At 57.7% G+C, this 24582-nt stretch overlaps 1 protein-coding gene across 3 annotated transcripts; it reads left to right on the top strand.

Moving 5' to 3' along the window:
* On the top strand, positions 1-14680 carry MTG2 (mitochondrial ribosome associated GTPase 2). Of its 3 annotated transcripts, none has more exons than XM_019426364.2 (7): positions 1-295; positions 7930-8120; positions 10024-10171; positions 11058-11173; positions 11916-12134; positions 12259-12397; positions 13005-14680. In XM_019426364.2, exons 1-7 carry the CDS (start codon positions 43-45, stop codon positions 13397-13399), a joined length of 1461 nt encoding a protein of 486 aa, XP_019281909.2. In that variant the 5' UTR covers positions 1-42; the 3' UTR covers positions 13400-14680. The 3 variants fall into 3 exon arrangements, with proteins under 3 accessions (XP_019281909.2, XP_019281910.2, XP_019281911.2); XM_019426365.2 differs by lacking the exon at positions 1-295 and adding an exon at positions 745-852; XM_019426366.2 differs by lacking the exon at positions 1-295 and adding an exon at positions 752-858.
* Positions 14681-24582: the final 9902 nt, after the last annotated feature.

The raw sequence follows: 24582 nt of genomic DNA, 5'->3' as shown, positions 1-24582 counted from the left end.
CGAAGGGGGCAGTCGGTGCCTGACGGAGGAGGCGGGTCTCTGATGGGGATGACCCGCGTCAGTCGGACGGGGCTCCGGGTGTCTGGCGCGGTGGCCGGGTGCCCGCCAGCCGGCGCCCCTCCAACCGCGACCCAGCCAACGCGGACGCCCAAGGACGCGGGCCGGAGTAGGTCCTATCTTCCGCTCACGCTCGCTGGGCAGGCCCTGCGCAGGCGCAGCCTGCCGGGGGCGGGTCCGGCCCCGGAAGTGATCTGCAGCCCGGGTCCGGACCCCGGAAGTGACGTGTCCCGGAGCGGTGAGTGCGAGTGCGGGCGCGGGCGGGCGTCGGGGCGGCCCAGGGGACCGGGGCGCGGGGTCGGCGACGGCGGGCACGCCTTGTGAGAGCGGCCTTGGGTCCCGGGCGCCCCCGCGTCCTTCCGTGCGTGTCTGCGTAACCGCCGGGGACGCACGGCCGCGCGAAAGGGCGCGAGCGCTCACACGTCCTGCGAAACATTTCGGAGCGCGTGTAGACGGAGCGCTGCTGCAAACGCGGCTCCCTGCTCCGCTTTCCCGCGCCGGGCGCTCCCGGTGTGGCGGGTGTCTCTGCGGCCCCCGAGCGGGCGTGCTCCCGGGTCCGGGGCGGGCGGCACCGCCACGGCGCCGTCGAGGAGCGAACGTGTGCGGAGACCGTGCAGTCGGGACGCCGACCTGGAGCTGCGACGGTGGAGTTGCTTCTGCCCCTGGACCCAGAGGATTTAGTGGGGAGGGTGCCGCCACCAGAACCAGACGGGAGCGGCCCGGAACCAGCTTCCTCGACGGCAGGGAGAGCAAGTGCCTCCGGGCCGGCTCTGCAAACAGCACGCACGCTCTTAGGTGGTTGTAAGGAATGAATTTTGAAATTTCTGTGGAAGGTTTAGAAGAGATTCCTGGCAAAGAATAACTTCTGCTCAGCAGTACAACTGAGCTTAACGCTTTATAGAGCGAAGTAATAGTGTCCAAGGCCCTGCTGGCTCGGTTGGTCGGTAGAGGATCCGACTCTTGATCTGGGGGTGGGGAGCCTACTTGAAGAAAAACAATAGTAAGTAATTTAAGAAACAAACTGGAGGGACGCCTGGGTGGCTCAGTCGGTTGAGCGTCCGACTTCGGCCCAGGTCATGATCTCAAGGCTCCTGGGTTCCAGCCCCACGTCGGGCTCTGTGCTGGTAGCTCAGAGCCTGGAGCCTGCTTCGGATTCCGTGTCTCCCTTTCTGTCTCTCCTCCTACCCTGCGGCGTGCGCGCTCTCTTTCTCTCTCAAAAGTAAATATTAAAAAAATAATAAAGTAGAGCCCTTACCATGTGCTGAGTACCTTTCCAGCAATTGTAAAAGCCCCATCCTGTAATCATAACATCGGCTGGACTCTGGACCCTGGGTTTCATCACTGTCTGGCCTTTACCTGCTGAACGGGCCCGGTAGACAGATGCTCCCAGGAGGAATCTGAGCTCACTTCCTGAGTTCCCACAGTAGAGACCAGCACTCTCCAGAAGGACTCTCTGTAATAGTGGAAGTGTGATGTCCAGTATGGGGCCCGCTGACCACACGTGGCTGTCAGCACTTGAAATGTGCCTTGTGTAACTGAGGGACAGTATTTTTACATTTTTATTTATTTATTTTAAATGTTGTTTTTGAGAGAGAGAGCAAAGGAGGGGCAGAGACGGGGACAGAGGATCTGAAGCCGGTTCTGCGCCGTCAGCACGGAGCCCGATGCAGGACCTGAACTCACAAAGGGTGAGATCATGATCTGAGTCAAAGTCGGATGTGCAGCTGACCGAGCCACCCAGGTGCCCCGTTTTTAAATTTTTAACTAATTTAAATTGAATAGCCCCGTGTGGTCGGCTCATTGGGCGGTGCAGGGATGGCATTAGAAGGAAAACAGCAAACAGCAGCGTGACACAAAGTTGAAATTGTTACTTATCGAGGGAAGCCCTGTCACTCAGGCATGCAATCAGCAGGCTTTTCCAACCGGTGCTGGAAGGGCCGGAAGGAGGAAGTAAGCCCAGTAGGCAAGATTCAGAGCGCAGCTCTCTGGCTGGCCCTGTAGCCGCTGACCTCTGCGACAGGTCTCCGGGTTTCGTGTCACCGGTGCCCTGTACCTGGTGTCGGCCAGGGCTGGGTGCACGGTACAGCCCTGCAGCGGGCTTTGCCGTGGATGTGCTGGTAGCAATGCTGGAGGACTTGTCCCTTTACCAGTTTCCTCGCTCCACTGCTGCCACCTGACCACTCAGACCTCGGGTGAGCCACTTTCCCTCTTCATCTGCCAGTCGGGGGACTGAAAGTACTTTGCTTACAGAGGCCCAGATAAGGCGATCCTTAAAAATACTCAGCTCAGTATTTTGCAACGCGGTAGATGTCTTGAATGTTGATAGTTACGCTTATTTCTAGGCACTTTTTATGTATGGCGCTACCGTGGGTGAGACTGTTTTCTTCATTTTCCAGTTGTTTGCCGCTAGTGTATGAGTACAATTGGTTACTTGGTTAATCGTTTTATTAATTTTAGTCATTGTTTTATAGGTTTTCCTGGGACTCTCTGTGGAAACAATCATATCTTCTGCGCTGTCACCTCTCCTTTTTTGTTTTGTTTTCATTCTTTTTTTTTTTTTTTGGGACAGAGAGAGACAGAGCATGAACGGGGGAGGGGCAGAGAGAGAGGGAGACACAGAATCGGAAACAGGCTCCAGGCTCCGAGCCATCAGCCCAGAGCCTGACGCGGGGCTCGAACTCACGGACCGCGAGATCGTGACCTGGCTGAAGTCGGACGCTTAACCGACTGCGCCACCCAGGCACCCCTTGTTTTCGTTCTTTATTGCAGCGTTTGAAACACAGTGTTGCGTAGAAGTGGTGAGCATAGCGGCTTTTTCTCCATCGTGGGTAACAGTCCAGTCTTTCTCCATCCCGTGTGATGGCCACGTGGGCCAGATGCCCTTTTGTCAGCTTGGAGATGTACCCTCCCGTTCCTCATTTGCTGCAGCGTTTCCTTTTCCTGATCACACATGGCTGTTGACTTGGGTCAGGTGTGTGTGATTGCCAGTGGGAAGCGGGGGTGGGGTTGTAACTGCTAATAAAGCCTGTGTTCCAGGAGTCATCCCGCTTGGCCCTGGTACGCGGTAGGCTCAACTGGACCCTGTGTTGTTAGGGATTCTTTGTGTCTATGTTCATGAGGGATGTTGGACTGTAATTTTCTCTGTAATACGAGGCTTTGGTACTAGAGTTTCACTGGTCTTGTAAAATGAGTTAGGTAGTGATCTCACTTCCTTTTTCTGAGAAAGTTTCTGTAAGATTGCTGTTATGTCTTCCTTGAATGTTCTTTAGAATCTCCCAGTAAAATCGTCTGAGTCTAGAGTCTTTTGGGGGATGTTTCTTACGAGCAGTTTAACTTTTTTTAGTAGACACAGCTATTTAGATTTTCTACTTGTTGTATTGGGTGAGTTGCATTTTTCAAAAAATTGTCCATTTCACGTAAGTTACTGAATTTGCTGGCAAAAACTTGTTCATAGCATTCTCTTACCCTTTTCGTATCTGGACAGTTGGTGCTGAGAACCCCTTTTAAATTCCTGACATTGGGGATCTGTGTTCACTCTTGATCAGTCTGATGAGAGCTTTGTTAGCACCATGAATCTTTTCAGTGTATCTTTTCAGTGGCTGTGGTGTTTTTCTGTCGTCTGCTAGGGTTTATTTCTACTCTTTATTATTTCCTTCCTTCCACTTTGCACTTTCTGGTTTCTTGATCTTAGCTGGTTTTAGATTGTTCTTCTTTGCCAGGGTGAGCACGCAGAGCCCCGAGGGTCCCCTGAACTGGGCATGTTGTGCTGTCCTTGCTGTTCCTTTCAAAATGGAAGCGTGCTGTATAACTTCCGGGTAATCGGGGTTTCCTTAGTACTGTACGCTTACTGACTTCGGTCTTCTTGTAGCCAGAGAACACACCACACCCTCCGTGGTTTCCATCCTCTTGAATCAATGCTCGAAGCTTTGCGTCCCGTCCGATGGTCTGTCTAGTGAGTGTTCCAGACGCCTGAAAATAGCGTCTGCTCTGCAGTCGTTGGATGAACTGCTCTGTGCATGTCAGATCGACCCTGTTGATAAGATGGCTCAGATTTTCTGCATCTTCGTCGCTGTTTTCGGTTGTTTGCTTGTTTTCTCTTCAGCTTTTTTTTATTTTTAAAATTCCCCGCGATGGCTGTGCAGCGGTCTGTTTCTCCCTTCAGTTCTTTCAGATTTTGCTTCATGTGTTTCGAAGTTGTCATTGTGCACATCTGTAGCTGCTCGGTGCCCTTGGGTCACTATCAGATGTCTTCCCTCGCGTCCGGTGATGCTGTTTCTGGACGTCTGTCTTACCTCAGTTACGCATCTGGTTAGGTTAAACTAAACTCTTCTATTGTTTATTTTCTGTGTGTCCTCTCTGCTTCCGTTAGCCCTGTTCTTCTGAACCGTTGGCGTGTTTTGAAGCGTCCCCTGTCCCTGTCGGTTGGCTCTTGGGCCGTCTCTGTGTTGCGTGTCAGCGGCTGCTCTGGGGAACACGGTGCACATGCCCAGCCTGTCCTCGCCTGCTCGGCGCTGAGGCTGGTGCGGGCCGCTTGCCCCCCACGGTCCCTTTCATCTCCCCGCGATCTGACGCTGTCAGGTGGAGGACCTCTGCCTGCGTCGAAAACCCACTGGACGGTATTGTAAATAAGTCTTTCTTGCTGTGATCTTACGTGTCTAATCTCACCAGGAAAATTGGCAGTGCTTTTAAGTCATTTACCTTTTCTGTTGCTGCCTCCCGTTGCTGAAGATCTGGGTGTCCCTCTGGGGCCGTTTTCCTTCACCTCGGGAACTCTCGAGCATCTCTTGCAGAGATGCTTTTTCACCGTCTGAGACCGTCTCGTTCCATCTCCCCTCCTGAAGGGCGTCCTTGCCGGGCCTGTGATGCTGGGCGGACAGCCCTTGTCTTAGAGATAGCACTCCAGGATGGCTTAACGCGGTGTGGGACCCTGGCTCTGGCCCTGGAAGAGAGAGAGAGCTGTTGGTGGAAAAACTGGTGCACTCCGAATGCCATCTGGAGTTTAACCCAAGTCGGGTTCTTAGTTTTGGCAAACGTATCCCGGTCACGTAAGACGCTAACGTTAGGGGAGACCGGCCAAGAGGTATATGGGAATATCTTTTACCTTTTTTTTGTAAGTCTAAAATCATTCCCAAATAAAAGTTCCTTGTAGAAACAGTATGCACTTACAGAAAGGTAACGGGAGGGTATCCCCGGGGCGGGGGGGATTGGGGTTCAGCCCAGCATGGGGGGTGGAGGAGGGGAGGGTTTGGCTGCTATGAGGATTGAGCCAGTGAACAAACATGTCCAGGACGCTGGAAGCGGGGACCTGGCAGTCAGAGAGTGGAGTTGTCGAGACAGAAAGAGGAGATGAGCGTGCGTCCTGCGGTGTGCAGTTGGGCACGTAGGTGTGAATTCCTGGCTCGCTAGCTGTGGGTGGACAGGCATAGCAGTGACGCACAGGTGGGTGTGCGTACCTCTGTCTGCCCTCCGGGTCCCCCCTGAGAGCCCGCAAGCTGCGAAACCCCAGCCTGCCCAGCGGGCACAGGGGCTTCTGAATCCCATTCTCCACTCACAGCAACGGGGGCTTCTTGAGTAAAGGCTGATCTCAGGGTCGTCTGGGGAGAATACGAAGTGAGCCCGGAACATTTTGTACCCAGAAGCAGGGAAGTCCTCAAAGATTGATGGGCCGCCACTGGCCAAACTGGGGACCGTTTGAACATGATAGATAGATATGTAGATAGATAAATAAATATGTAAATAGATCATAAATAAGTAAACGCATGCATATCCAAGTGTAGCTCACTAAAACAGAAAAGCACGAGCCCACGACGGTGAATAAATGGGGAGCTGATGAGGAGGGGGCGGCAGGGACCCCAGAGGGCTGGAGCTCAGAGTGCATCAGGAAAGGACCAAGGAGACCCGGCCCTCTGCGGGGCTTGTGTGACATTCTTGTCACGAGGGGAGGGGACGTCAGTCAGACGGGGGACACACACCTGCTGCAGGACACCTGGCCCGTGGCCTCGAAGCGTCACTGGCACGAGAGCCAAGGCAAGGCTGAGGAGCGTCCCAGGCTAGGGAGGCTGAAGGGAGGGCCGTGCGTGTGGCCGGAGGCCTGCTCGCGGGGGACGCCGGCTCCACGGGGGGCACGCGTGGGGTGATCCGGGGCGTGGGGCGTCAGGTCGGCAGCTTCCCCGCAGGCGATTCAGGAAGGAAAGGGTCCTTCACCCCCGACTCTGCCTTTTCCATGACTGTGACAGTTTCCAAATGAGAAGCAAAACTCTTCAGTGCCTTGCTAGGAGAATTCCCACAAAGAATGTATCCCTTCCCTGTGGAACCCGAATGTGGAGCTGGAGGCTCACGGGAGGGGCTTCTAAGGTCCAAGCAAATTCTGTCTCCTCTCCTGCTGTGTTACACACTTGGCGGCTTTCTAATTTTTTTTTTTTTTTTTTAATATTTATTTAGTTTTGAGACAGAGAGTGAGCAGGGGAGGGGCAGAGAGAGAGGAAGACACAGAATCCCAAGCAGGCTCCAGGCTCTGAGCTGTCAGCACAGAGCCCGACGCGGGGCTAGAACCCACGAGCTGTGAGATCATGACCTGAGCTGAAGTCGGATGCTTAACCGACTGAGCCCCCCAGGCGCCCCTCTAATTATATTTTAAACATTACCTGTACGTTTCTTTTCCTATTTGCGTGTATATTTCATACTTAGAAACGGGAGGGAAACTTTCTGAGTTTTCTTTTACGTGGCACACGTGTGCCCACGCATCAGGGACGTCTGAGAGTGGGTGGGTATCAGGCCCTCACAGCAAAGGGAGAAGGGGCTGTCACCCCCAGAGTGCCAGGTCCCAGGCTGCCTCACATGTGGCCTTGGCACCTACAGATGTGTGGGCACTGGTAAGGGTGTGAGCAGCCCCCAGTTAGGGACAGGTGGCTCACACTGAGCACGAACGTGGGCGGCCTGTTCACGGGGATTAACTCGGCCTGTCCTGCCAGCCCCGTCCCATTGACAGATGCACAGAGTGAGGCCGCACAGGGAAGAGTGCTTCCGGGTCCACACTGGGGACAAGGGGCAGAGGGGACATTTGCTTCCAGTCTGGGGGCATAACCACCGCGCTCCATAGCCCGTATTCTCACTGGTCCAGTTTGGCTATTTTTGTACTGCACAGGATAACCCACTAATATTTGAGTAATTGAGTGTTTTAATATATTTTTTAATATTTATTTTGAGAGGGTGCACACACAAGTGGGGAAGGGGCAGGAAGAGAGAGTCCCAAGCAGACCCCGTGCTGACGTAGGGCTCGATCCCACAAACCGTGACACTGTGACCTGAGCTGAAATCAACTGACTGAGCCACCCAGGCCCCCCTGGGTGTTTTAAGAACTTTTTATTTGAGGCTCGGGTTTTCTTCTTAATGTTCTCACTGAGCAGATATTTGATCACCTGTAGAGGAGTGCATCCAGTGCTGCGGGAGGTTTAACGATTTAAATCCTTTGTACACACATCTTGCTCTCAAGTAAGACAGAGGCTGAGAAGGGCAGGTGACCCTTCCTGGGTCGGAGCTGAGAGTGGTGATGGAAGACAGTCCTGTTAGTGAGTTTGTTTACGTGTTTCAAAACCACACGTGGAGATACTGCCGTGCACAGGCCTTTTCTTTAGTTTCAGTTTGCAGGGTTGTGGGTTTTGTTTTTTTTTTAAGTTTATTTATTTTGAGAGAGAGAGTCCCAAGCAGGCTCCGCTCTGTCCGCGCAGAACCCGACTTGGGGCTCCATCCCACAAGTATGAGACCATGACCGAAATCAAGAGTCAGATGCTTAACCGACTGAGCCACCCGGGCGCCCCTCGGTTTGCAGGTTTAAACCAGGCGTCTGATTTTGCCAATTTGATTTTTGTTAAGGAGCCATGGTGCCTTCGAGGCTTCTCTCAGTAGGACCGCGGACCGTGTTTGGGGGCGTGGGGCGCTGGACTCGGGTCGCGCCCGGCCAGCTCCCGTGGCACGCTCCCCCCAGGCTGCTCTCGGCCAGCTGTGCGGACCTCTCCAAGCACCAGGAGCCCCCCGCAAAGAAACCGCTCTCCGAGAAGAAGCTGGTGAGATTTCTGACCTTGAAGGAGGTTGCCTGCAGTTCCCTCTCTCAGAAGCAAGGCACACTGTTTTGAGATCTCATTTTCCTGTTCATTCATTCTGATGTGTGTGATGCTACACATGTGGCATCTTGAACGCGATGAGATGGAAAGAAGGTCTGTGTGCCGAGTCCTGTGCTCGTGGAAACTGCGAAGAGCGGGGAAGGCGCGTGGGTGCCGCCGGAGCGCCGTGCTCCTTCCCTGCAGCCGGGAGGGAGGGTGCACACTAGCAGGGGAGGGGCAGAGGGAGGGAGAGAGAATTCCAGGCAGGCCAGCACGGAGCCCGACGTGGGGCTCAAACTCCCCCACCGTGAGCTCAATACCTGAGCCGAAGTCAAGAGTCGGACACTCCACAGACTGGGCCCCCAGGCGCCCCTGGGACGTGTGTACTAGGTACGTTCTTAAGTATGTACGAGTCGTTCTTCATTTAAAACCTCTGTGGGGGGAAGGGGCCTGCCTTTAGCTTTATACTTCTTTAAGCCTTACCTGGTTTTTGTTCTAAATTCACCAAGACCTACTAAGAACGTGAATGACCTTTGATTAAATTTAAGCAGATAGGTGCTTCCGACCCTATCTATCATTCCTCCTAAATGGGTGTGGGCAGATAAGCATCACCTGGGCCAAGAGTGTTTTCTGTGGACAACTTACCACGTGCCTCAGCTTTGCATGGTCTTAGGTGAACGTACAAATTGAATCTAAGTTTTATTTTCCCTAGAACGTTCATCAGTTGTGCTTTTTTCCCATCACGTTGATCTTGATTATGTTGGCCTACAGCAAAGTTTTTGAAATAGTAATTCGTGGTTTTTCCACGTGGTGGTGCCAGAGAATCTTAAAATACTTGGGTATTAAAAAAAAAAAAAAAAGATCTGCTTATGCAGTAGTGGACAGAAATGCACATGCCCTGGGTCCTGGTGGAGGGGCCTTGTGGATGGCCGCGTCCACCTGCATACGCGTGCAGGAGGGTGGCGGGTTCCCCGCTAGCGGGACACTGGCACTGTGCCCTGGCACCTCGGAGAGCTGGCCAGGATGAGCTCATGTTTATCAAATGTGAACCTAGTTAGTTCTAGTTCTTCTCCTAGATTGTGCCTCCCTTAGGGGCCTAGAGCAACACTTACTCTCAGGTGAGGAGTTCTGTCTGTATTGCTACATTTAAACCTAAGCCCTCTTCAGGGGCGCCTGGGTGGCTCAGTCGGTCAAGTGTCCGACATCAGCTCACGCCATGATCTTGCAGTCCTTGAGTTCGAGCCCCGCATCGGGCTCTGTGCTGACAGCCTGGAGCCTGCTTCAGATTCTGTGTCTCCCTCTCTCTCTTTCTCCCCCGCTCGCACTCTGTCTCTGTCTGTCTCTCTCTCTCAAAAATAAAGATTTTTTTTTTTTAATTAAAAAATAAATAAACAAACATAAGCCCTTTTCAGTTGGGCTGCAGAAAACATTCTTTCTTTAAAGTTAGAAGCCTGGTAATCCACCAAGGACTCTCGCATTCATTATGGTGTCTTTCCATTAGTAAAGACCTATTATTTCAGTAACGTATTTCTATTTGAAAAAACATGGAAAGATGCTTTGTTTAAGGAATGTTCTCTAAACAACTCTCATTTTTTTTAGTTTGGGAATGTTGACTTCGTTATCCAACTGAGTTCCGTGCTGACCACTTTTTACATGTGCCTTGTTGACTGACGTGGGCCTACAAGTAGTAGGGGCTCGTGGGAACCTTTTCCTATTTTTGCACTGGAGGCGAGATTAGTAACCTTAGCGTCATTTACCTCTAGTCTTAAAACCTGTCATAGATACAAAAGGCATATTCCACATGGCTGCCTGGTCCTCGCGAGGATCGCGGAGGGAGTAACGAGTGGGCTCGCTGTGCTCTCTGCAGAAGAGGCATTTTGTGGACCATCGCCGAGTGCTCGTCCGAGGGGGATGTGGAGGCGACGGGGTGAGCTGTTTCCACAGTGAGCCCCGGAAGGAGTTCGGAGGCCCCGACGGTGGTGATGGAGGTGACGGTGGCCATGTCATCCTGAAAGGCACGTGTCCCCGGGGGCCGTGTGGGAAGGATCGGGGTGTCTGCTCCTCTTTGGGGTGGAGCGTCTCCAGCTTCTTATCCGCGTGGGAATTTGAATTCAAATGTTGACGTATGGACATCATTTTTATTAAATTATATGTGTGTTCGTACTTAATGCCCCTGAACCAACTTCAGTGGTGGGTTTTTCTAAATTTGAGGAGTACAAAGTGCGTTTACTCTCAGGGAGTGTAACGTTCTAGTCCAGCACGTAACAACAAGGTCGGTGTTGCTGTCTCGGTACGTGCCGGAAGGCTGTGGACTACGTTGACCACATTGTGGGGCTCGAGCTCATGAACCCTTGAGATCGTGACCTGAGCCGATACCAAGGGTCAGACACTTAACTGACGGAGCCGCCCAGGCAAACCCGGAAGTGGCACTATTTTTACATTGATGATGGTATTATAGGTGAGTTTGAATTTTCAGAAATTGTATTTTTTTGAAAGGAAGTGAGAATTTAGCTTTTTAAAATGTCACATTGCCGGGCGCCTGGGTGGCTCAGTCGGTTGGGCGTCCAACTTCGGCTCAGGTCATGATCTCACGGTTCGTGAGTTCAAGCCCTACATCGGGCTCCGTGCTGACAGCTCAGAGCCTGGAGCCTGCTTCCGATTCTGTGTCTCTGTCTCTCTCTGCCCCTCCCCTGCTTGCACTCTGTCTCTCAAAAAGAAATGTTTAAAAAAAAAAATTAAAATATCCCATTGCTCGCTCGGTAACTTGTGCCATGACTTCATTCCATGTTTCTGTGCGCGAGCATTTTTAATGTCCTTAAACCCAACCAGAGGAAGTGGACAGTGTGCACAGAATTCTGCTTTTAAGCCAACAATGGTGAAGGTCGTTGCTCTAACTTGTAGCTGACCAGCAAGTCAAGTCGCTGTCCTCTGTGTTGTCGCGGTACCAGGGTTTCCATGGGCAAGCCGGCGGCCGGAAGAACTGCTCCGGGCGAGGCGGCGCTGTCCTCTACATCCGGGTAAGCCTGTCGTGGCCTCAGGGGGTGCCTCACAGGGGTCCCCTTGGCTCGGACACACAGCTGTCCGAGACCGAGACTTGGTCCTAATTTTATCCCACACGTGTGTATGACCCGTTTTCAAAAATCACAAAATAATTGTATTTAAAAAGCGGGACTCCAGGGGCGCCTGGGTGGTTCAGTCGGTTGAGCGGCCGACTTCGGCTCAGGTCATGATCTCACAGTCCATGAGTTCGAGCCCCGTGTCGGGCTCTGTGCTAACAGCTCGGAGCCTGGAGCCTGTTTTGGATTCTGTGTCTCCCTCTCTCTGACCCTCCCCCGTTCATGCTCTGTCTCTCTCTGTCTCAAAAATAAATAAACGTTAAAAAAAAATTTTTTTTTTTTTTTTTTTTTTTTTTAATAAAAAGCGGGACTCCAGGGGTCCGCTCTTCCTCTGTCCTGACCCTCTCAGACCATCTCTCTCTCAGATTATCCCAGTGTTTTCCAGATGCTTCCATCCACCCTAATGTTTTAGAAACACTGTTTGAAGAAGCTATCTGAATGCCATGCAGGGATTATGACAGCCCCATAAAGTCCCTGTGAAGGTTGGGACCTTTCTCTTGGTGCTTCGTAGCTCTGTGAAGGGGGACCTAGTGGTGCCCCCTCCCTCTGCTACACCCCCCTCTTCTAGACACGGACAGATGCATGGGGTCTGGTCCACTCACGTGTCTGCCCTCCAGCCCCGCAAGTGCTTCATTATTTTCAGGTCCCTGTGGGCACCTTAGTGAAGGAGGGCAGTGAAGTCGTGGCTGACCTGTCCTGCCCGGGCGCGGAGTACGTCGCCGCTCGGGGAGGTGCGGGAGGAAAAGGCAACCGCTTTTTCCTGGCCAATGACAACCGTGCACCGGTGACCTGTACCCCCGGGCAGCCCGGTCAGGAACGTGTCCTCTTCCTGGAGCTCAAGACGGTGGCCCACGCCGGGATGGTGAGTATCGTGTGGGGCCCCAAGCAGGAGGAGGGGGTGTGGGCACTGCCGACCGATAGACGCTCTGTCCCCGGTGCTGCCACAGGCGCCCCGCGGTGACACCCCATCTCTGCCTCTCTTCCAGGTTGGGTTCCCCAATGCCGGGAAGTCCTCGCTTCTCCGGGCCATTTCGAACGCGAGGCCTGCCGTGGCGTCCTACCCGTTCACCACCTTAAAGCCCCACGTTGGGATTGTTCGCTGTGACGATCACCAACAGATAGCAGGTGGAACTTCATAGTCCTCTCCGAGGTTGGGTGTAGACAGTGTCCTTCGGAGCCGTGCTTCTGTCGGCCTTCAGAGCCGCCCCCCCAGATGCGGCCTTGCTGCAGCCCCCGTCGAAGTGCTCTCGGGAGTCGTGTGCTCCTTTCGGGCCCGAGGAAGGCCTGCCTCCCCCCCTCAGCACTTGTCGCAGAGGTGACACGTGACCTCAGAGCTTTCCCCGTGCCATTTCGAGGGAAGAAAACTTTTTCCCCGGGAGGGAAGGTACCCGTTAAAAGCAGTGAGCCTGCCGCGCACGTTACTTGTATAGCACTTTGCGTTTGCAGAGTGCTCTATAATAATTTCTGTCGGCAATCCAGTTCCTAACAGTTTACAGGAGGCCGTGTTCCCCTTTTCTGAATCATTTTTACAGCCAGAGGCTGGCTTGTGTTCACTGTTCCTTACCGGGCAGGCCCCCCCCCCCCTCCCCCCCCGCATACCTCCGCCTCTGGCAGCTCAGAGCCACGGTGCCCGGGACGGCAGCCGGCCCGATGGGTCGCTCCGGCGGGAAATCCGGCGGCATCCGTGTCCGGGGTTCCGCAGGCAGCCCCCCTGCTCTATCTCCCCCTGCAGTGGCGGACATCCCGGGCATCGTCCGGGGCGCGCACCGGAACAGGGGCCTGGGGAGCGCCTTCCTCAGGCACATCGAGCGCTGCCGCCTCCTCCTGTTCGTGGTGGATCTCTCGGAGCCAGAGCCGTGGACTCAGCTTGAGGACCTGAAGTGGGAGCTGGAGCAGCACGAGGCCGGCCTGTCCCGGCGACCCCACGTGGTCGTGGCAAATAAGGTCGACCTCCCCGAGGCCAGGGCTGCCGTGCCCCGGCTGCGGGCGCGCCTGGGCCCGAGCGCCGTCGCCCTGTCGGCGGCCACCGGGGAGAACATGGAGGCGCTGCTGCTGCGTCTGCAGGAGCTGCACCGCCAGCACGTGGCCACCGAGCTGCAGCGCGGCCGCCAGCCGCTCAGGTGGTAGCCCCCCCCCCCCGCCCCGCCCCCACTCGGCGCAGAGACGAGAGTCGCTTGCGAAGATCGGCAGCGTGGGTGCCGCGCCCTCCGCCGCCAGCCGGGGCTCCCCCTCCGGCAGACTCCGCGCCTCCCGTACCCGCCGGCGGGCGGAGGGGGTCTCGTCCGTGTCGCTCGGCGCCCTCATCGGCGAGGGCCCCGCGGCCGTCACATGCGGCCGAGCGGCCCGGACTTGGATGAGCCGAGCGGGAGGCGCGGGCCCAGGAGCCCCCACACCGGAACCGTCAGTGCCGGCAGCCGCCCGCGGGGACCGGGTGCGCCCGCAGGCGCGAGGCTCTTCTCGAATGCCCCCGTATGAGAGAGGCAGGAAGGGCGACGCCTCCCCGGTTGTTCCCAGACGGAGCTGCGCTGCGCCGAGCCGCTTGCGTCACGACTCAATGCACCCAATATCCGACCCGGGGACGGCTGGCTCCCGGCCGCGTGCGGCTTATTAACTCAGGGCGCAGACTTGTGCCCCCCCCAGATAAAGTCCGACGCTGGGGGCACGGCCCTGAGGGCCCTTTAGGGACAAAGTGGATGGGGAGCGGGGGGCCCTGGATCCTGTGGGGACTAGCCACGGGGGTCCCCGCTGCTGGGCGCTGGGGGGCTGGGTGCCGGGCGTCCCCTCAGATGATAAACTTGACCTGAGCCCTCAGGAACAGCTCCGTTCTGAACTACCGTCACATCTGCGCTGGAACCAGAGTCCTTTGCCTGCAGCTTTATTTTAATGTCTGATAATTTCCGAGGTCCTTGTGTTCTGGAAACACAGATGGGTTTTGCGATCTCTTTGCTCTCTCTGGGGCCACCACAAAGGCTTTGGTAGAGTGGCATTAATTATCGTGGCCTTTCATCTCTGGCTGGGCCCCGGCACGCGGTACTCTGCACAGTGGCGACACTGGCTGCCTCCCCGCTTCTGCCCTGCTCTCGGCCGGGCCCCCGGCAGCCTCAGGGCCTGACCCAGAAGACGCTCTGATAAATATTTATGGAACGAAGAAAGGAATGGTGTCTGATAGGTACATTTCAGTTTCTTTTAGTTTGAAAATATCTTGAGGGGCTCCTGGGTGGCTCGATGGGTTGAGCATCTGACTTGATCTCGGCTCAGGTCACGATCTCACAGTCACGAGAGCGAGCCTAGCATCGGGCTCTGCATTGACAGCAAGGAGCCTGCTCGAGGTTCTCTCTCCTTCTGTCTCTGCCCCTCCCCTTCCCATGTGCGCACACTCTCAAAATAAATGGACGTTTAAGAAAAATAGATCTTGTAAAGACACGTGGTTGGCGGGAGGACTCGCTGAGTGGCCAAGGCCCCAGTGCCACCCCCCTCCCGTCCCAGCCCCACACCAGGGCCACCTCTCATGATTGTGGATAGGGGACATGCGTGCCGTCTGGGACCTACACGAGGCGTCCAGCCCTCTGTGTGGCCCATCCTTTCCTTGGAGCTGACCTCTGCCTTGGGCCACTTGCCCTTGTCTGTCCTAACTAACTCCTGTCCCTCCCTGTCGGTTCTTTCCCCAGGTGCTCTAGCCCCCGGTCCTCCTCTGCCCTGAGGATTCCCTCTCCCGTGCTCTCTGCCTGTGGTTCCCATGTGGCCTGTGCAGGCTGCCCCCCAGGCTCTGCCCCTTGCTTCAGTCCCTCCCGTCGAGGTGGCTGTCACTTGGTTCCTCATGGCCTTTCTGGAAGTGGCTGTGACAACGGGGGCCTGAGCCTCAGGATGCTGCGCTCCCCAAATCCGCCCACTTTTGGCCCTAAGGCCTGGCACCCCCATTTCCAGAGCGCCTGCACCCACTGGCTCCAAAGAACAAACCTCCAGGCTCCGGCATGGCTCCTGAGGGTGCCTTTAGCACCCCTGCCCTCGGCTCTGTCCCCACCCGACCCCAAGAGGTTGCCCTGCTCTGCTGGCCTCTGGGGAAGCTGGCTGCCCTCCCTTTGTCTTTGCAGAGGCCCATCTGTCCCCCACGCCTTTCCCAGCCTGGTGGGTGCGAGTGGACGTGGCAGTTCCAGGAGAAGGATGGGGAGGTCGGCCACCTGCCCTGAGATGCGAGGGTAACTGCAGATGACCACAGCTTTGTGCTGCCTGTCCTGTCCCGTCCTGTCCTGCTAGAGGTGACTCTGTCCCTGCCTTTAGCCCAGGCTGACCCGTGACCTGTCCTAACCTGCAGAATGTAGGGTGGGGACCAACAGGCCTCCAGCCTGCAGCTCCCCAGGCCTGGGTGAGGCAAAAACACGCCGTCCACGCTGTCCGCACGGGGTCCGGGCCACACCGTGGGTTCAAGCCAGGAATGTGAGGCTGGGGTCCACATCGGTGTGTAGCTCAGGTGCAGAGTGAGCTGGGGGTGGGGCTTCTCCATCCGGGCGCCTTGAGACCCTGATCTCTCCCGTGCACCCAGCTCAGCTGTCTGGGGACAACGGCCTCGGGCTCCTTGGCAGGCAGCCCAGGTGTGGTGGGGCCCGGAGGCCCTCCCTGTGGCCCTGCAGCCGCACAGCAGACCTGCTCCACCCAGACACGAGCGCCCTCCTGAGGGGAGCAGGCCAGGGACGTGGCGGGGGGAGTTGGTTCCCGTGACAAAGTCCATACGCTGGGGGCTTACGAGAACCTCATTCCGTCCCAGCTCTGGAGGCCCCACGTCCAGCATCACGGCGCGGGCAGGGCAGTGCCCCCTCGGGAGGCGCCGGGGGATCCTGTCCCCCCCAGGGGTCCTGGGCTCGCACCATGCCCCTCCGGTCTGCCTCCACGGTCACGTGGCTTCTCTGTGCATCCCCTCATCCTACGAGGACACCAGTCACTGGACTTCGGGCCCACGCTGAGCCAGGACGACCTCATTCTGAGATCTTTAATTCTATCTGCAAAGGACCTATTTCCAAATCGAAACAAGGTCACATCCTGAGATTCTGCTGTATATGAACGGGGGGAGTGGCCAGTCAAGCCAGGATAGCCCCCTTTTTACCTCGACATCATGTATGTGTTGCAGGGTGCCAGTCCCCTCCTTTCTCCAGCCAGCAGCACGCGTGGTGTGGCCCCTGCACATCCCAGATCCTCCCTCCCCGCTCCGGGCCACCTGCTCCCTTGGAGCAAAGGCCCCTCCTCCCCTGGCCTGGCCGCTCGCGCTGCCCCTCCCCCGCGCCAGCTGTTTCTGGGCCACACCAAGCGCTCCCTGTGGTCCGCGTGCCCTTCCCCAGGTACCCCGTGAAATTGGGGAGGCCTTCCCGCGGGGCCCACCGTGGGCCTTGTCAGCCTGTCTCGGCTCCTGCGGCCACCTGGCTTGTGCAGCGACTCCTGCCCCCACGGGGTTCGCTGACAACAGGCACCTGTGATGTGCGCTGTGCCAGGACGGTGCCCTTGAGGACCACGTATGTGTGTCGGGGCGTACCACGGAAGGCCACCGAGCTGAGAGCTCTGCTCAGCGACACGCGGGAGCGGACCGGACACCGCACCCCACCCCCGAGGCCACACGTGAGGTTGCGTTTCAACGGTACTCCTGAAGACCTGCCCAGATGCGTGGTGGATGTGTGGTGCTCAGGGCTCTGGGGGCATCACGAGGGGCCCCCGTGACAGCTGTCCTGTGTCTTGACTGTGGTGACACGATCTGCACAGGTGGTAAAATCTCCTAGAACTTCGTGTTTCTCGGGTTGCACAGCTCAGTTTGGGAAGGTGAAGGGGTGGAGCTGGACGGCAGTGACAGGTGCACAACGTGACCGTGCCTGGTGTCACTTAAGGTCAAAGGGGAGATTCTGTGTATTTGACTGCGATGAGAGCGTTAACTAGGCACCCGCCCCACGCTCGCACGCGAGTGCAGGTGGCCCTCGTGCTGTGGTCCCGCTGGGCGGTCCTGTACGCGGCTCCCACGGGGAAACTGGGTGAGGAGCGTGGGGTCCGCGTTGTCTCTTACGATTGCGTGTGAATCCATGACAGCCTCCAAAGAGAAAGAAAAGCAGAAAAGACACCGGAGAAGCCGCTGCTCTGGGATGAACTCCGTGGAGACGGGGAGATCGGGCCTGCGTCGTCCCCTCTGTCACCGAGCCTGGCGTTCCTGATAAATGTTAAAAGCAGACACATAAGGTTGAAAGGACACAAAGCAACCCCTGGGCATCAGGCTTCTGCAGGGAATATCCTTCCTGAGTCCAGGGCACCATGGGGGTGAATGGGTGTGGGCAGAAATTCCTCGAGACCCGCCGGGCACGGTCTGCTCCTCACGGCCTGCACTGGGGCTCTGATGTCAGCATCGCTCCAGGCTTCTGAAAGGCCAGATGGGGCAGGGGGACCCCCAGGCCACCTGGCCCAGAGTGCACAGTGCCACACAGGCTAAGGGGAGTCGCGGTACCTAGTAATTCCACAGTCCACAGGCCTCTAAACTTCCGGGGCACAGCCAGGGCTGCCTGGGGGCCGTGGGGGCCACAGATGGGGCACTGAGGGGTAGTGTCCGTCCTGTGATCATTTGGTTCCTTAAAGAAAAAGTCTTTGCAAAAAATTGATGGGTACCAATGGCTCAACATTTCCCCCAGAGCCGGGAAATCATTCCGATTTCTGCCTTGGCCATGGTCCATTACTACACCCGTATGCTATGCCTGTTACATTCAGCACTGGGAGTTGTGCTAACCCCGCCTCCAGCCTGGTCTCCGTCATCTGTACGGTGGGGACGGTAAGGCGGGGGGAGCAGAGTCACCCCTGGCCTGGCCTGGGCGTCTTACGCTTGTTCACGTCGGCCCCACCCAGGATACTCCAGGGAGCACACCCAGCGGTCCAGGCCTCGGGCTGACACCCCTCCAGCGCCCCCACCCAGCCACCCTGTCCTTTCCACACAGCTGGGTGGCTTCTTAGCGCTGGGCCCTCCCCTGGACCCCCTCCCCCACAGAGTCATGTCCCTGAGAAGGGACAGGGAGGGTTGCCGGATGTGTTGATTTGAATTTCAGATCCACAACAAAGAGCTCTGCACACTTACGCTAAAGCATTAGCTGTTGCAAATCTGAAATCCAGATAGCATGGGCTCCTTCTTTTATCTGCCTGCCTCAAGTGAGGAGGTGTGGGAAGGGGGGTCGGGGAAACACAAAGCTCAGTGCCTGGAGGGAGGGCTGGAGGGGAGCGGGGGCACCCCCTGGCCTAGGGCACCGCCTTCTTCCAACCCCTTAGAGGGAAGCCCCTGGCAGGCGGAGGGAGGCTACAGGCTTGCAGCCAGGGCCAGAGGCAGGTGCAAACCCCCCGCCCCCATGTGATTCCCCCACCTACTCCACCCCCACCCACCCTGCCCCGGGCCTCTGCCCCGCCCATGCTGCCCCAGGCCTGCCTGGCTCACACTCTGCTGTCCCACTGTCCTCCAGGGAGGCCCCCTGCAGCCCCGGGGGCAGGCCTTCAGCTGACAAAGTCCAGGGGAGGCCCCCCGGTTGGGAGGGTAGCGTCAGCAAATTCCCCCAGCAGCCCGGACCCCCCCCCCCAAAAGCGCGTGTTCTAAGTCACTTCCGCACTCCACCTGTGTTAGGACAGCCCTAACTGACCACTTCTAACCAGCTTCCCCCTGGTGTACTCGGGGTGGCCCCAGCAGAAGCCACCCCCTCCCAGAGATAGTGGACGCCTTCCCAAGTGACTCAGAGGAGCCAGCCTGGGCCTGCCCCAGTGCCAGCTGGCTCACGGGGACCGCTGAGGAATGTCTGGGATCCACAGATGACCAAAGGGGGCATCTCAAAAGGCCCAGTTCTGATCCCAGGAAATATCCTTGTGACCCCAGTAGGTTCCCGTAGCCTGGTGACCCCACAGAACCACTGCACCACCAGAGGAGCTTTGTCCAAGGGCTCTGACCTCCCAGCTGGATAGATCTGGAACCCTACACCAAATCGGTGTGTAGCATAAGGCCCAGCAGGTAGCAGGGGCTCGAGAAGGTTCACTGATGCCATCCCAGCATCCACTCATGGTATGTCCCTCTCTGAAATCCTTGCATTAGACCGTGACTCACTTGGACTTAAAGAATGCCCTCTGTTCAAGTGGAAATCTCCATCTTTCCCTGAGTAGTCCATCACACTTTAGCATGCATTAATAGATTGGTGGGCCTAGGAGCAGGACCGAGCAGAACCTCAGCTGACAAAGAAAGCCTGTGGGCCCTGGGGGCACCAGGGGGAGCTTGCCCACCTGCCCAGCCCCCTGGCTTCCCAGGAGCACGGGGTTCTGCCAAGCTGGGGAGCCAGCCGAGGCCGGGGGCCTGGGAAGGAGGGCAAAAGGCAGGCTCTTCCCCATGCACTGAGTTGCCCCAACTCCTACACCGCAGCTAGGAACCAGGGTTTGCTGGACTCTTTAAAGATCATCAGCATTTAAAGTAGAAGCATTTAAAGATCATGAAATTTGTCATGTTTGAATTTGGAAACTGGTGTGACTTTGGTGTGTCACAGATGCGTTTGCAGCCCAGCCCAGTTCGTCACCTCCCCTCCTTACGCCCAAAAGCATCTCCTCTCTCCCTTCTCTTTTTCTTTTGAAGGAGACAGTAGTCCCTCCTAACCCACCGTCGGGCTCCCCATGGGAAGCAGAGGACCCTCCCCTTGACTCGAGGCCGGAAGGTCAGGTGCAGCCTGGCGCTGCGTCACGTGCCGCGTCCTTCACGGGACGTCCATCCCCTGGCGCGGGCATCTCGTCCCGTCACCTGGGCACGAGGAGGGTGAGCCCAGGACAAGAAGGTGCCCCGGAGAGAGACCACAGTCACACAACGTGTGTCACAGCACATTGTCACAACCGTTCTGTTTCACCGTTATTGTTAATCTCCCGCTGCGCCCGGTTAGGGTTTATAAACCGCGCTCGACCAAGGGCGGGGTGTGTGTCGAGGAAAACACTTGGTGCGTGTAGGGCTGGGTGCCCCCACGCCTTCGGGCTTCCATGGGGGTCTTGAAGCGGGGTCCCCACAGGTAAGGGGGGGGCTCTTGTATTTTGGGGCCCTTCTGAGCAGATTTCACAGCAAGCTGCCTGTTTCCCTGGGGGGGGGGGGGACGGACTGGATGCCCTGGTCAGGTCCCTCCATGGCACCCTGTGGACAGGACAGATGTCACAGGCATGTGGCCTCAGCCTCCTGACTTTTCTACCCTCAGAGTCTAATGCGTTAAAAGATTGCTTTCTGGAGCGCCTGCCTGGGTGGCTCGGGTGGTCGGTTGAGCATCAGACTCTTGATTTCAGCTCGGGTCATGATCCCACGGTCATGGGATTGAGCCCCAAGTCAGGGCTTGGGATTCTCACTCTCTGTCTGCCCTTCTTTCCACTTGTGCACGCTCTCTCTCTCTCTCTCTCCCCAAAAATAAAAAAAAAGAAAAGATTGCTTTCCTACCCATGACCATTACAAACAGCTAATTATTATTTTACTAAATAACTGATTCACTTCCCCATTTTTTCTTAATCAAAGACACAGACCTCCCATGGGCAGGAAGGCTCTGTTGCCCCCCGAGACAGAGGGATGCCAGCCCAGGCCAAGTATTGCTGGATAGGACATTTTCAGCACCTCACACTGCAAAACCCCATCTTGTGTCAGCTGTAGGAAGAAAAGGGTATTTGGTGACTCATGAAACAGAAAGATCCAGACGCTAGCTTTAGGCGGGGCTGCATCCAGGCGCTCGGACAATGGCACCAGGAAGCTGCCTCTTCCCAGGGTTTGACAGGCCTTCCTCTGCCTTGGCCTCAGAGCTGTGCTCCCGCCAGGGGGCAGCCTCAGTGAGGACGGCGCTGGGGGCCACCAGCTGCAGGGCAACACGGGCTTCCCAGAGTCCCAGCCAAGGTCCCAGCACTGCTGCTCTCCGGCTGGGCCCGGGGTGTGCGCTACCCCAACCTGTCACGGGGATTCTGGCCAGCCACGCCTGGGACCCGCACCGGTCCTGAAGCCTGTGGGTGGGGCCGGCCCCCGGGACCCGCTGGAGTGAAGGGGGAGTGGTTCCCCAAAGAAGGGGCAGGGGGGCCAGACGCCTGTGTGCATTTCCGAGGGTCTCCAGGTGCCCGGGCTGTCGGGCTCGGGACCAGACGGAGAAGGTGGCCCCTGGGGGCTGGGATGCTGGGAAAGTGGTCACAGGAGGAACCAGCACCAATTCAGCCACTCATTAGGTGTGGGACCTTGAGCAGGTCATTATTCAACCTCTGTGCCTCAGTGTCCTCACCTGTCAAACGGAACAGAAGCACCTCATCTGTCTGACGACCAGATGAGCGTAGATGGGAAGCGGGTTCACGATGGGGCCTGGGGCTCAGTGAGTGTTAGACACCGGGAGCTGTTCCCGCCCGGGGAGCATTCCCTGTGCCAGGTTCCACGGCCATGCTTCCTCGCCCCTTCCCTGGTCCTGACCTGCTGGACCCGAGTCCCTGCCTTCTTCCTGTGGGGCTTGACCCTGAGCCCTGCCCCCGACCCCTCCTGTAGGATCCCCAGCTCCCGGATGGCCCCCGCCAGTGTGGGTCACCGTCACCGGATGTGCCCTGAGGACTGGAGGGCCGGGCCCGGTCCCCCAAGTATCAGGCACAAGGTGTCCTTTGCCACCTGCAGCCCCTGTGAGGATGCTGTTAGATCTGCAGGGGCCGAGGCTGGAAGGTGGCACAGCCCAGACCACCTGCCCGTCCAGCCACGCCCAGATCCCGTGCTCATTTCCACAGAAAGGAAGGAAAGCAGGGGGCAGAGGTGAGCCCTCTAGGTGCCAGTGCACAGGGGACTCGTGGAGCCCCTCCAGCCAGCCTGCCTGCTGCCAGGCGGGAGGCACAGGTCAGCACAGAGCTACCCGCTGGGTACAGGGCAGACAGCATGGACGATGGGGCCATTTCTGTAATGATGGGCGGGCAGAGCCAGTGCCCCCTGGCCCCTGGGGGCCCAGGAGAGAGCCTCAGGGATCCCTGCCCCCGCATCACCCTGCCGAGCCAGGACCGCATTCTGTGGAGGAAGAAACTGAGGCCCAGGAGCCCCTGGCTGGCCCCTGAGACTTACTGGGACAGGAAGCAGAAAGGGCTAGATGTTCCCTTAGGATACCTGGCTTCAGTCGCAGCCTCCCCACAGACCCGCTGGGCAGATGGGGTAGTCCCCTCTCCCAGGCCTCAGTTTCCTCTCCAAACACACTCCCTGCCTGACCTGGGCATTGGATATTGGGGCTTCCCACTCCATAGCCCACCTTGCCTCTTCCCCCTTCTCTCCTCCACTTGCTGGCTCAGGAGGGGTGACTTTTCCCGGCTCCTTGTCGCAACACAACAGAGCACAAGCAGCCGATACTCAACACGTGCTTGTGTTAAGATCAACAGCGCTGAGCTCCGGTTCCAAGGCTCCCCGGAGCCCCCTCCTGGACAACACGGAGGCCCCTGGTGCTCAGGGGAGCACAGGGGAGACCCCAGTGGAATGGGAGGGTGGAGTCCTGGCCCCCGATGTGTACTGGGTTTGTCATGTGGGGTGAGTCTCCCAGAGCCCAGAGCCCTGGCTCCCACATCTGCAGAGTGGAGAATGTGAGCACCCCTCGTGGGCTGGCTGTGAGGACAGAGGGGCTCCAGCAAGTGTTGCTGGCAAAGGTCCTTTGCACCCACAAGTCCAGCCGTGGGTGTGAGGATGGGTGGGGGCGGAGGACAGACGGCCACGTGGCTCCCCCAAACGGCAGGGCTCCAGAGCCGGAGGGGCCCCAGCCGTCCCTGCCGTGGCCCCGGCTCCCCAGAGGAAACACTGGGTAACTTGCCCTTTTGTAGAAAGGTGGGGGGTGCCCGCGTGGCACCCTGAAAACATAGGGTCCGCACCAGCCTGGGAGGGACCCTCCCCCGGCACGGTGCCTGGAACCTGTTCCCAGGGGCACCCCTTTGCCTGCACGCCCTTCTTTCGGGCCCCAGGCTTGGCCCCTGCGGCGTCTTGGAGCACCCCGCCACCGGGGTCAATGTTGTGAGCGCGTGAACCGCCACCCTTCACACAGGCTCCCAGCCCCTGGCTAGTGAGCTGGCGGCCCCTCCTCTCCAGCCCCTGCCCTGTTGATGTCCCCTGCAGTCCTCAGTCCCCGTGGAAATGGCCATTAGTTGGTTGTCCGCCTCCCAGCTGACCAGCACCCCTTACGGTGCCTGGCACACAGTAGGTACTCAATAAACAACAGCTGCTGGCGTGGGCGAGCCCCTGCAGAGGCTGCCGCTCCCGCCCCGGGCCCGCCGGCTTTGTGTCCCCTCCCGGCGCGCCTGCTTCCAAGGAGAAAGGCCCCCTTGGCGTGTTTGTTTGCTGCGGGACTCAGGCCCAATAAAGTCGGTGTCTTTCTTCTCTCCTCCTCCAGCCTCACGCAGGAGCTCGGGGAGCAGCAGTTTCCAGAGATTGAAGACAAAATTGCTTGAAAGCCTGCGCTTTTATCCTCCAATTTGTAGCCATTTAGCAGGGCTGGGCGGAGGGGCAGCGAGGGCTCTGGCTGTGCTGCTGGCACGGAGGCGCCCACCGCTGCAGAGGACAGGTTCTTTGTCTTTCCCTGGACGGCTCTGGGCTGCAGGGACAGACCCCCGCCGTGGGGGGTTGGCAGGCAGGTCCCGCGGGGCCAGCAGGGAGGCCACTTGGCTGGCAGTGCACGGGGCCCCCAGAGCACGAGGGCTTCCCTGAGCTCCGGGCCCCGCAGAGGGTGGCGCCTACCGTCTCTGCCACCCCTCCCCCTGCAGCCCCTGCTGCGACCTCTGCTCAAGACAACGCCCAGCCCCCAGGCTCGGCCCTCCCTCTGGCACCAAGGAGGGGGCGAAAGAAGAGCATCCTGCCTGGGCCGGAGGGGGTCTCTTGAGAGTGTGGAGGAAAGGGGCGCCAGCTTAGGGCTCTGGGAAAGTTTTCTGGGGCATTTGGGAAATGAAGTTGCAGGTATAGCTGTGGGGTGAGAGGTGTCTGGGGGAGGAAGGCTTTGAAATGTTGCTATGAAAAACCTCGCTCTGCAGTGGAGAGAATCAGAGCTTGCTGACCGGTGCCGAGGGCCCGGTGGCATGTGGCCGTAAGAGACAGGCTGTGTCTGCAGTGGGGAAGGAAGGAAGGGGTCAGAAGTGCTGTGCAAGTAGAACCCACGTGGCGGGGAGAGAGCATGAGGTCAGGGGAGGGAGCGCTCTAGTGGCTGGAAAGGAAGGCAGGCTTCCTGGAGGAGGTGGCTTCCGACCGCCCAAGTTTGTATCTCCCCTAAGCTGTGCTGGCCTCGCCCCCTTTCCCAGTGGACTCTGAGCCCCTGGGGCGGGAACAAGGCCTGCCC

Source organism: Panthera pardus, unplaced genomic scaffold, assembly GCF_024362965.1.
Source record: "Panthera pardus isolate Hobbes unplaced genomic scaffold, ASM2436296v1 HiC_scaffold_25, whole genome shotgun sequence".
In the NCBI taxonomy this organism is placed as follows: Eukaryota; Metazoa; Chordata; class Mammalia; order Carnivora; family Felidae; genus Panthera; species Panthera pardus.
The sequence above is the reverse complement of the archived record's forward strand: the minus strand, read 5'-3'. Positions and strand labels throughout refer to the sequence as shown.

Excerpts from the sequence above, each read along its gene's own strand:
- MTG2 (XM_019426364.2), top strand. The coding sequence starts at position 43 with ATGGGGATGACCCGCGTCAGTCGGACGGGGCTCCGGGTGTCTGGCGCG. Across the intron at positions 8,121-10,023 it reads CGCTCTCCGAGAAGAAGCTG|AAGAGGCATTTTGTGGACCA; the intron begins GTGAGATTTCTG and ends TGCTCTCTGCAG. Across the intron at positions 12,135-12,258 it reads CGGTGGCCCACGCCGGGATG|GTTGGGTTCCCCAATGCCGG; the intron begins GTGAGTATCGTG and ends CCTCTCTTCCAG.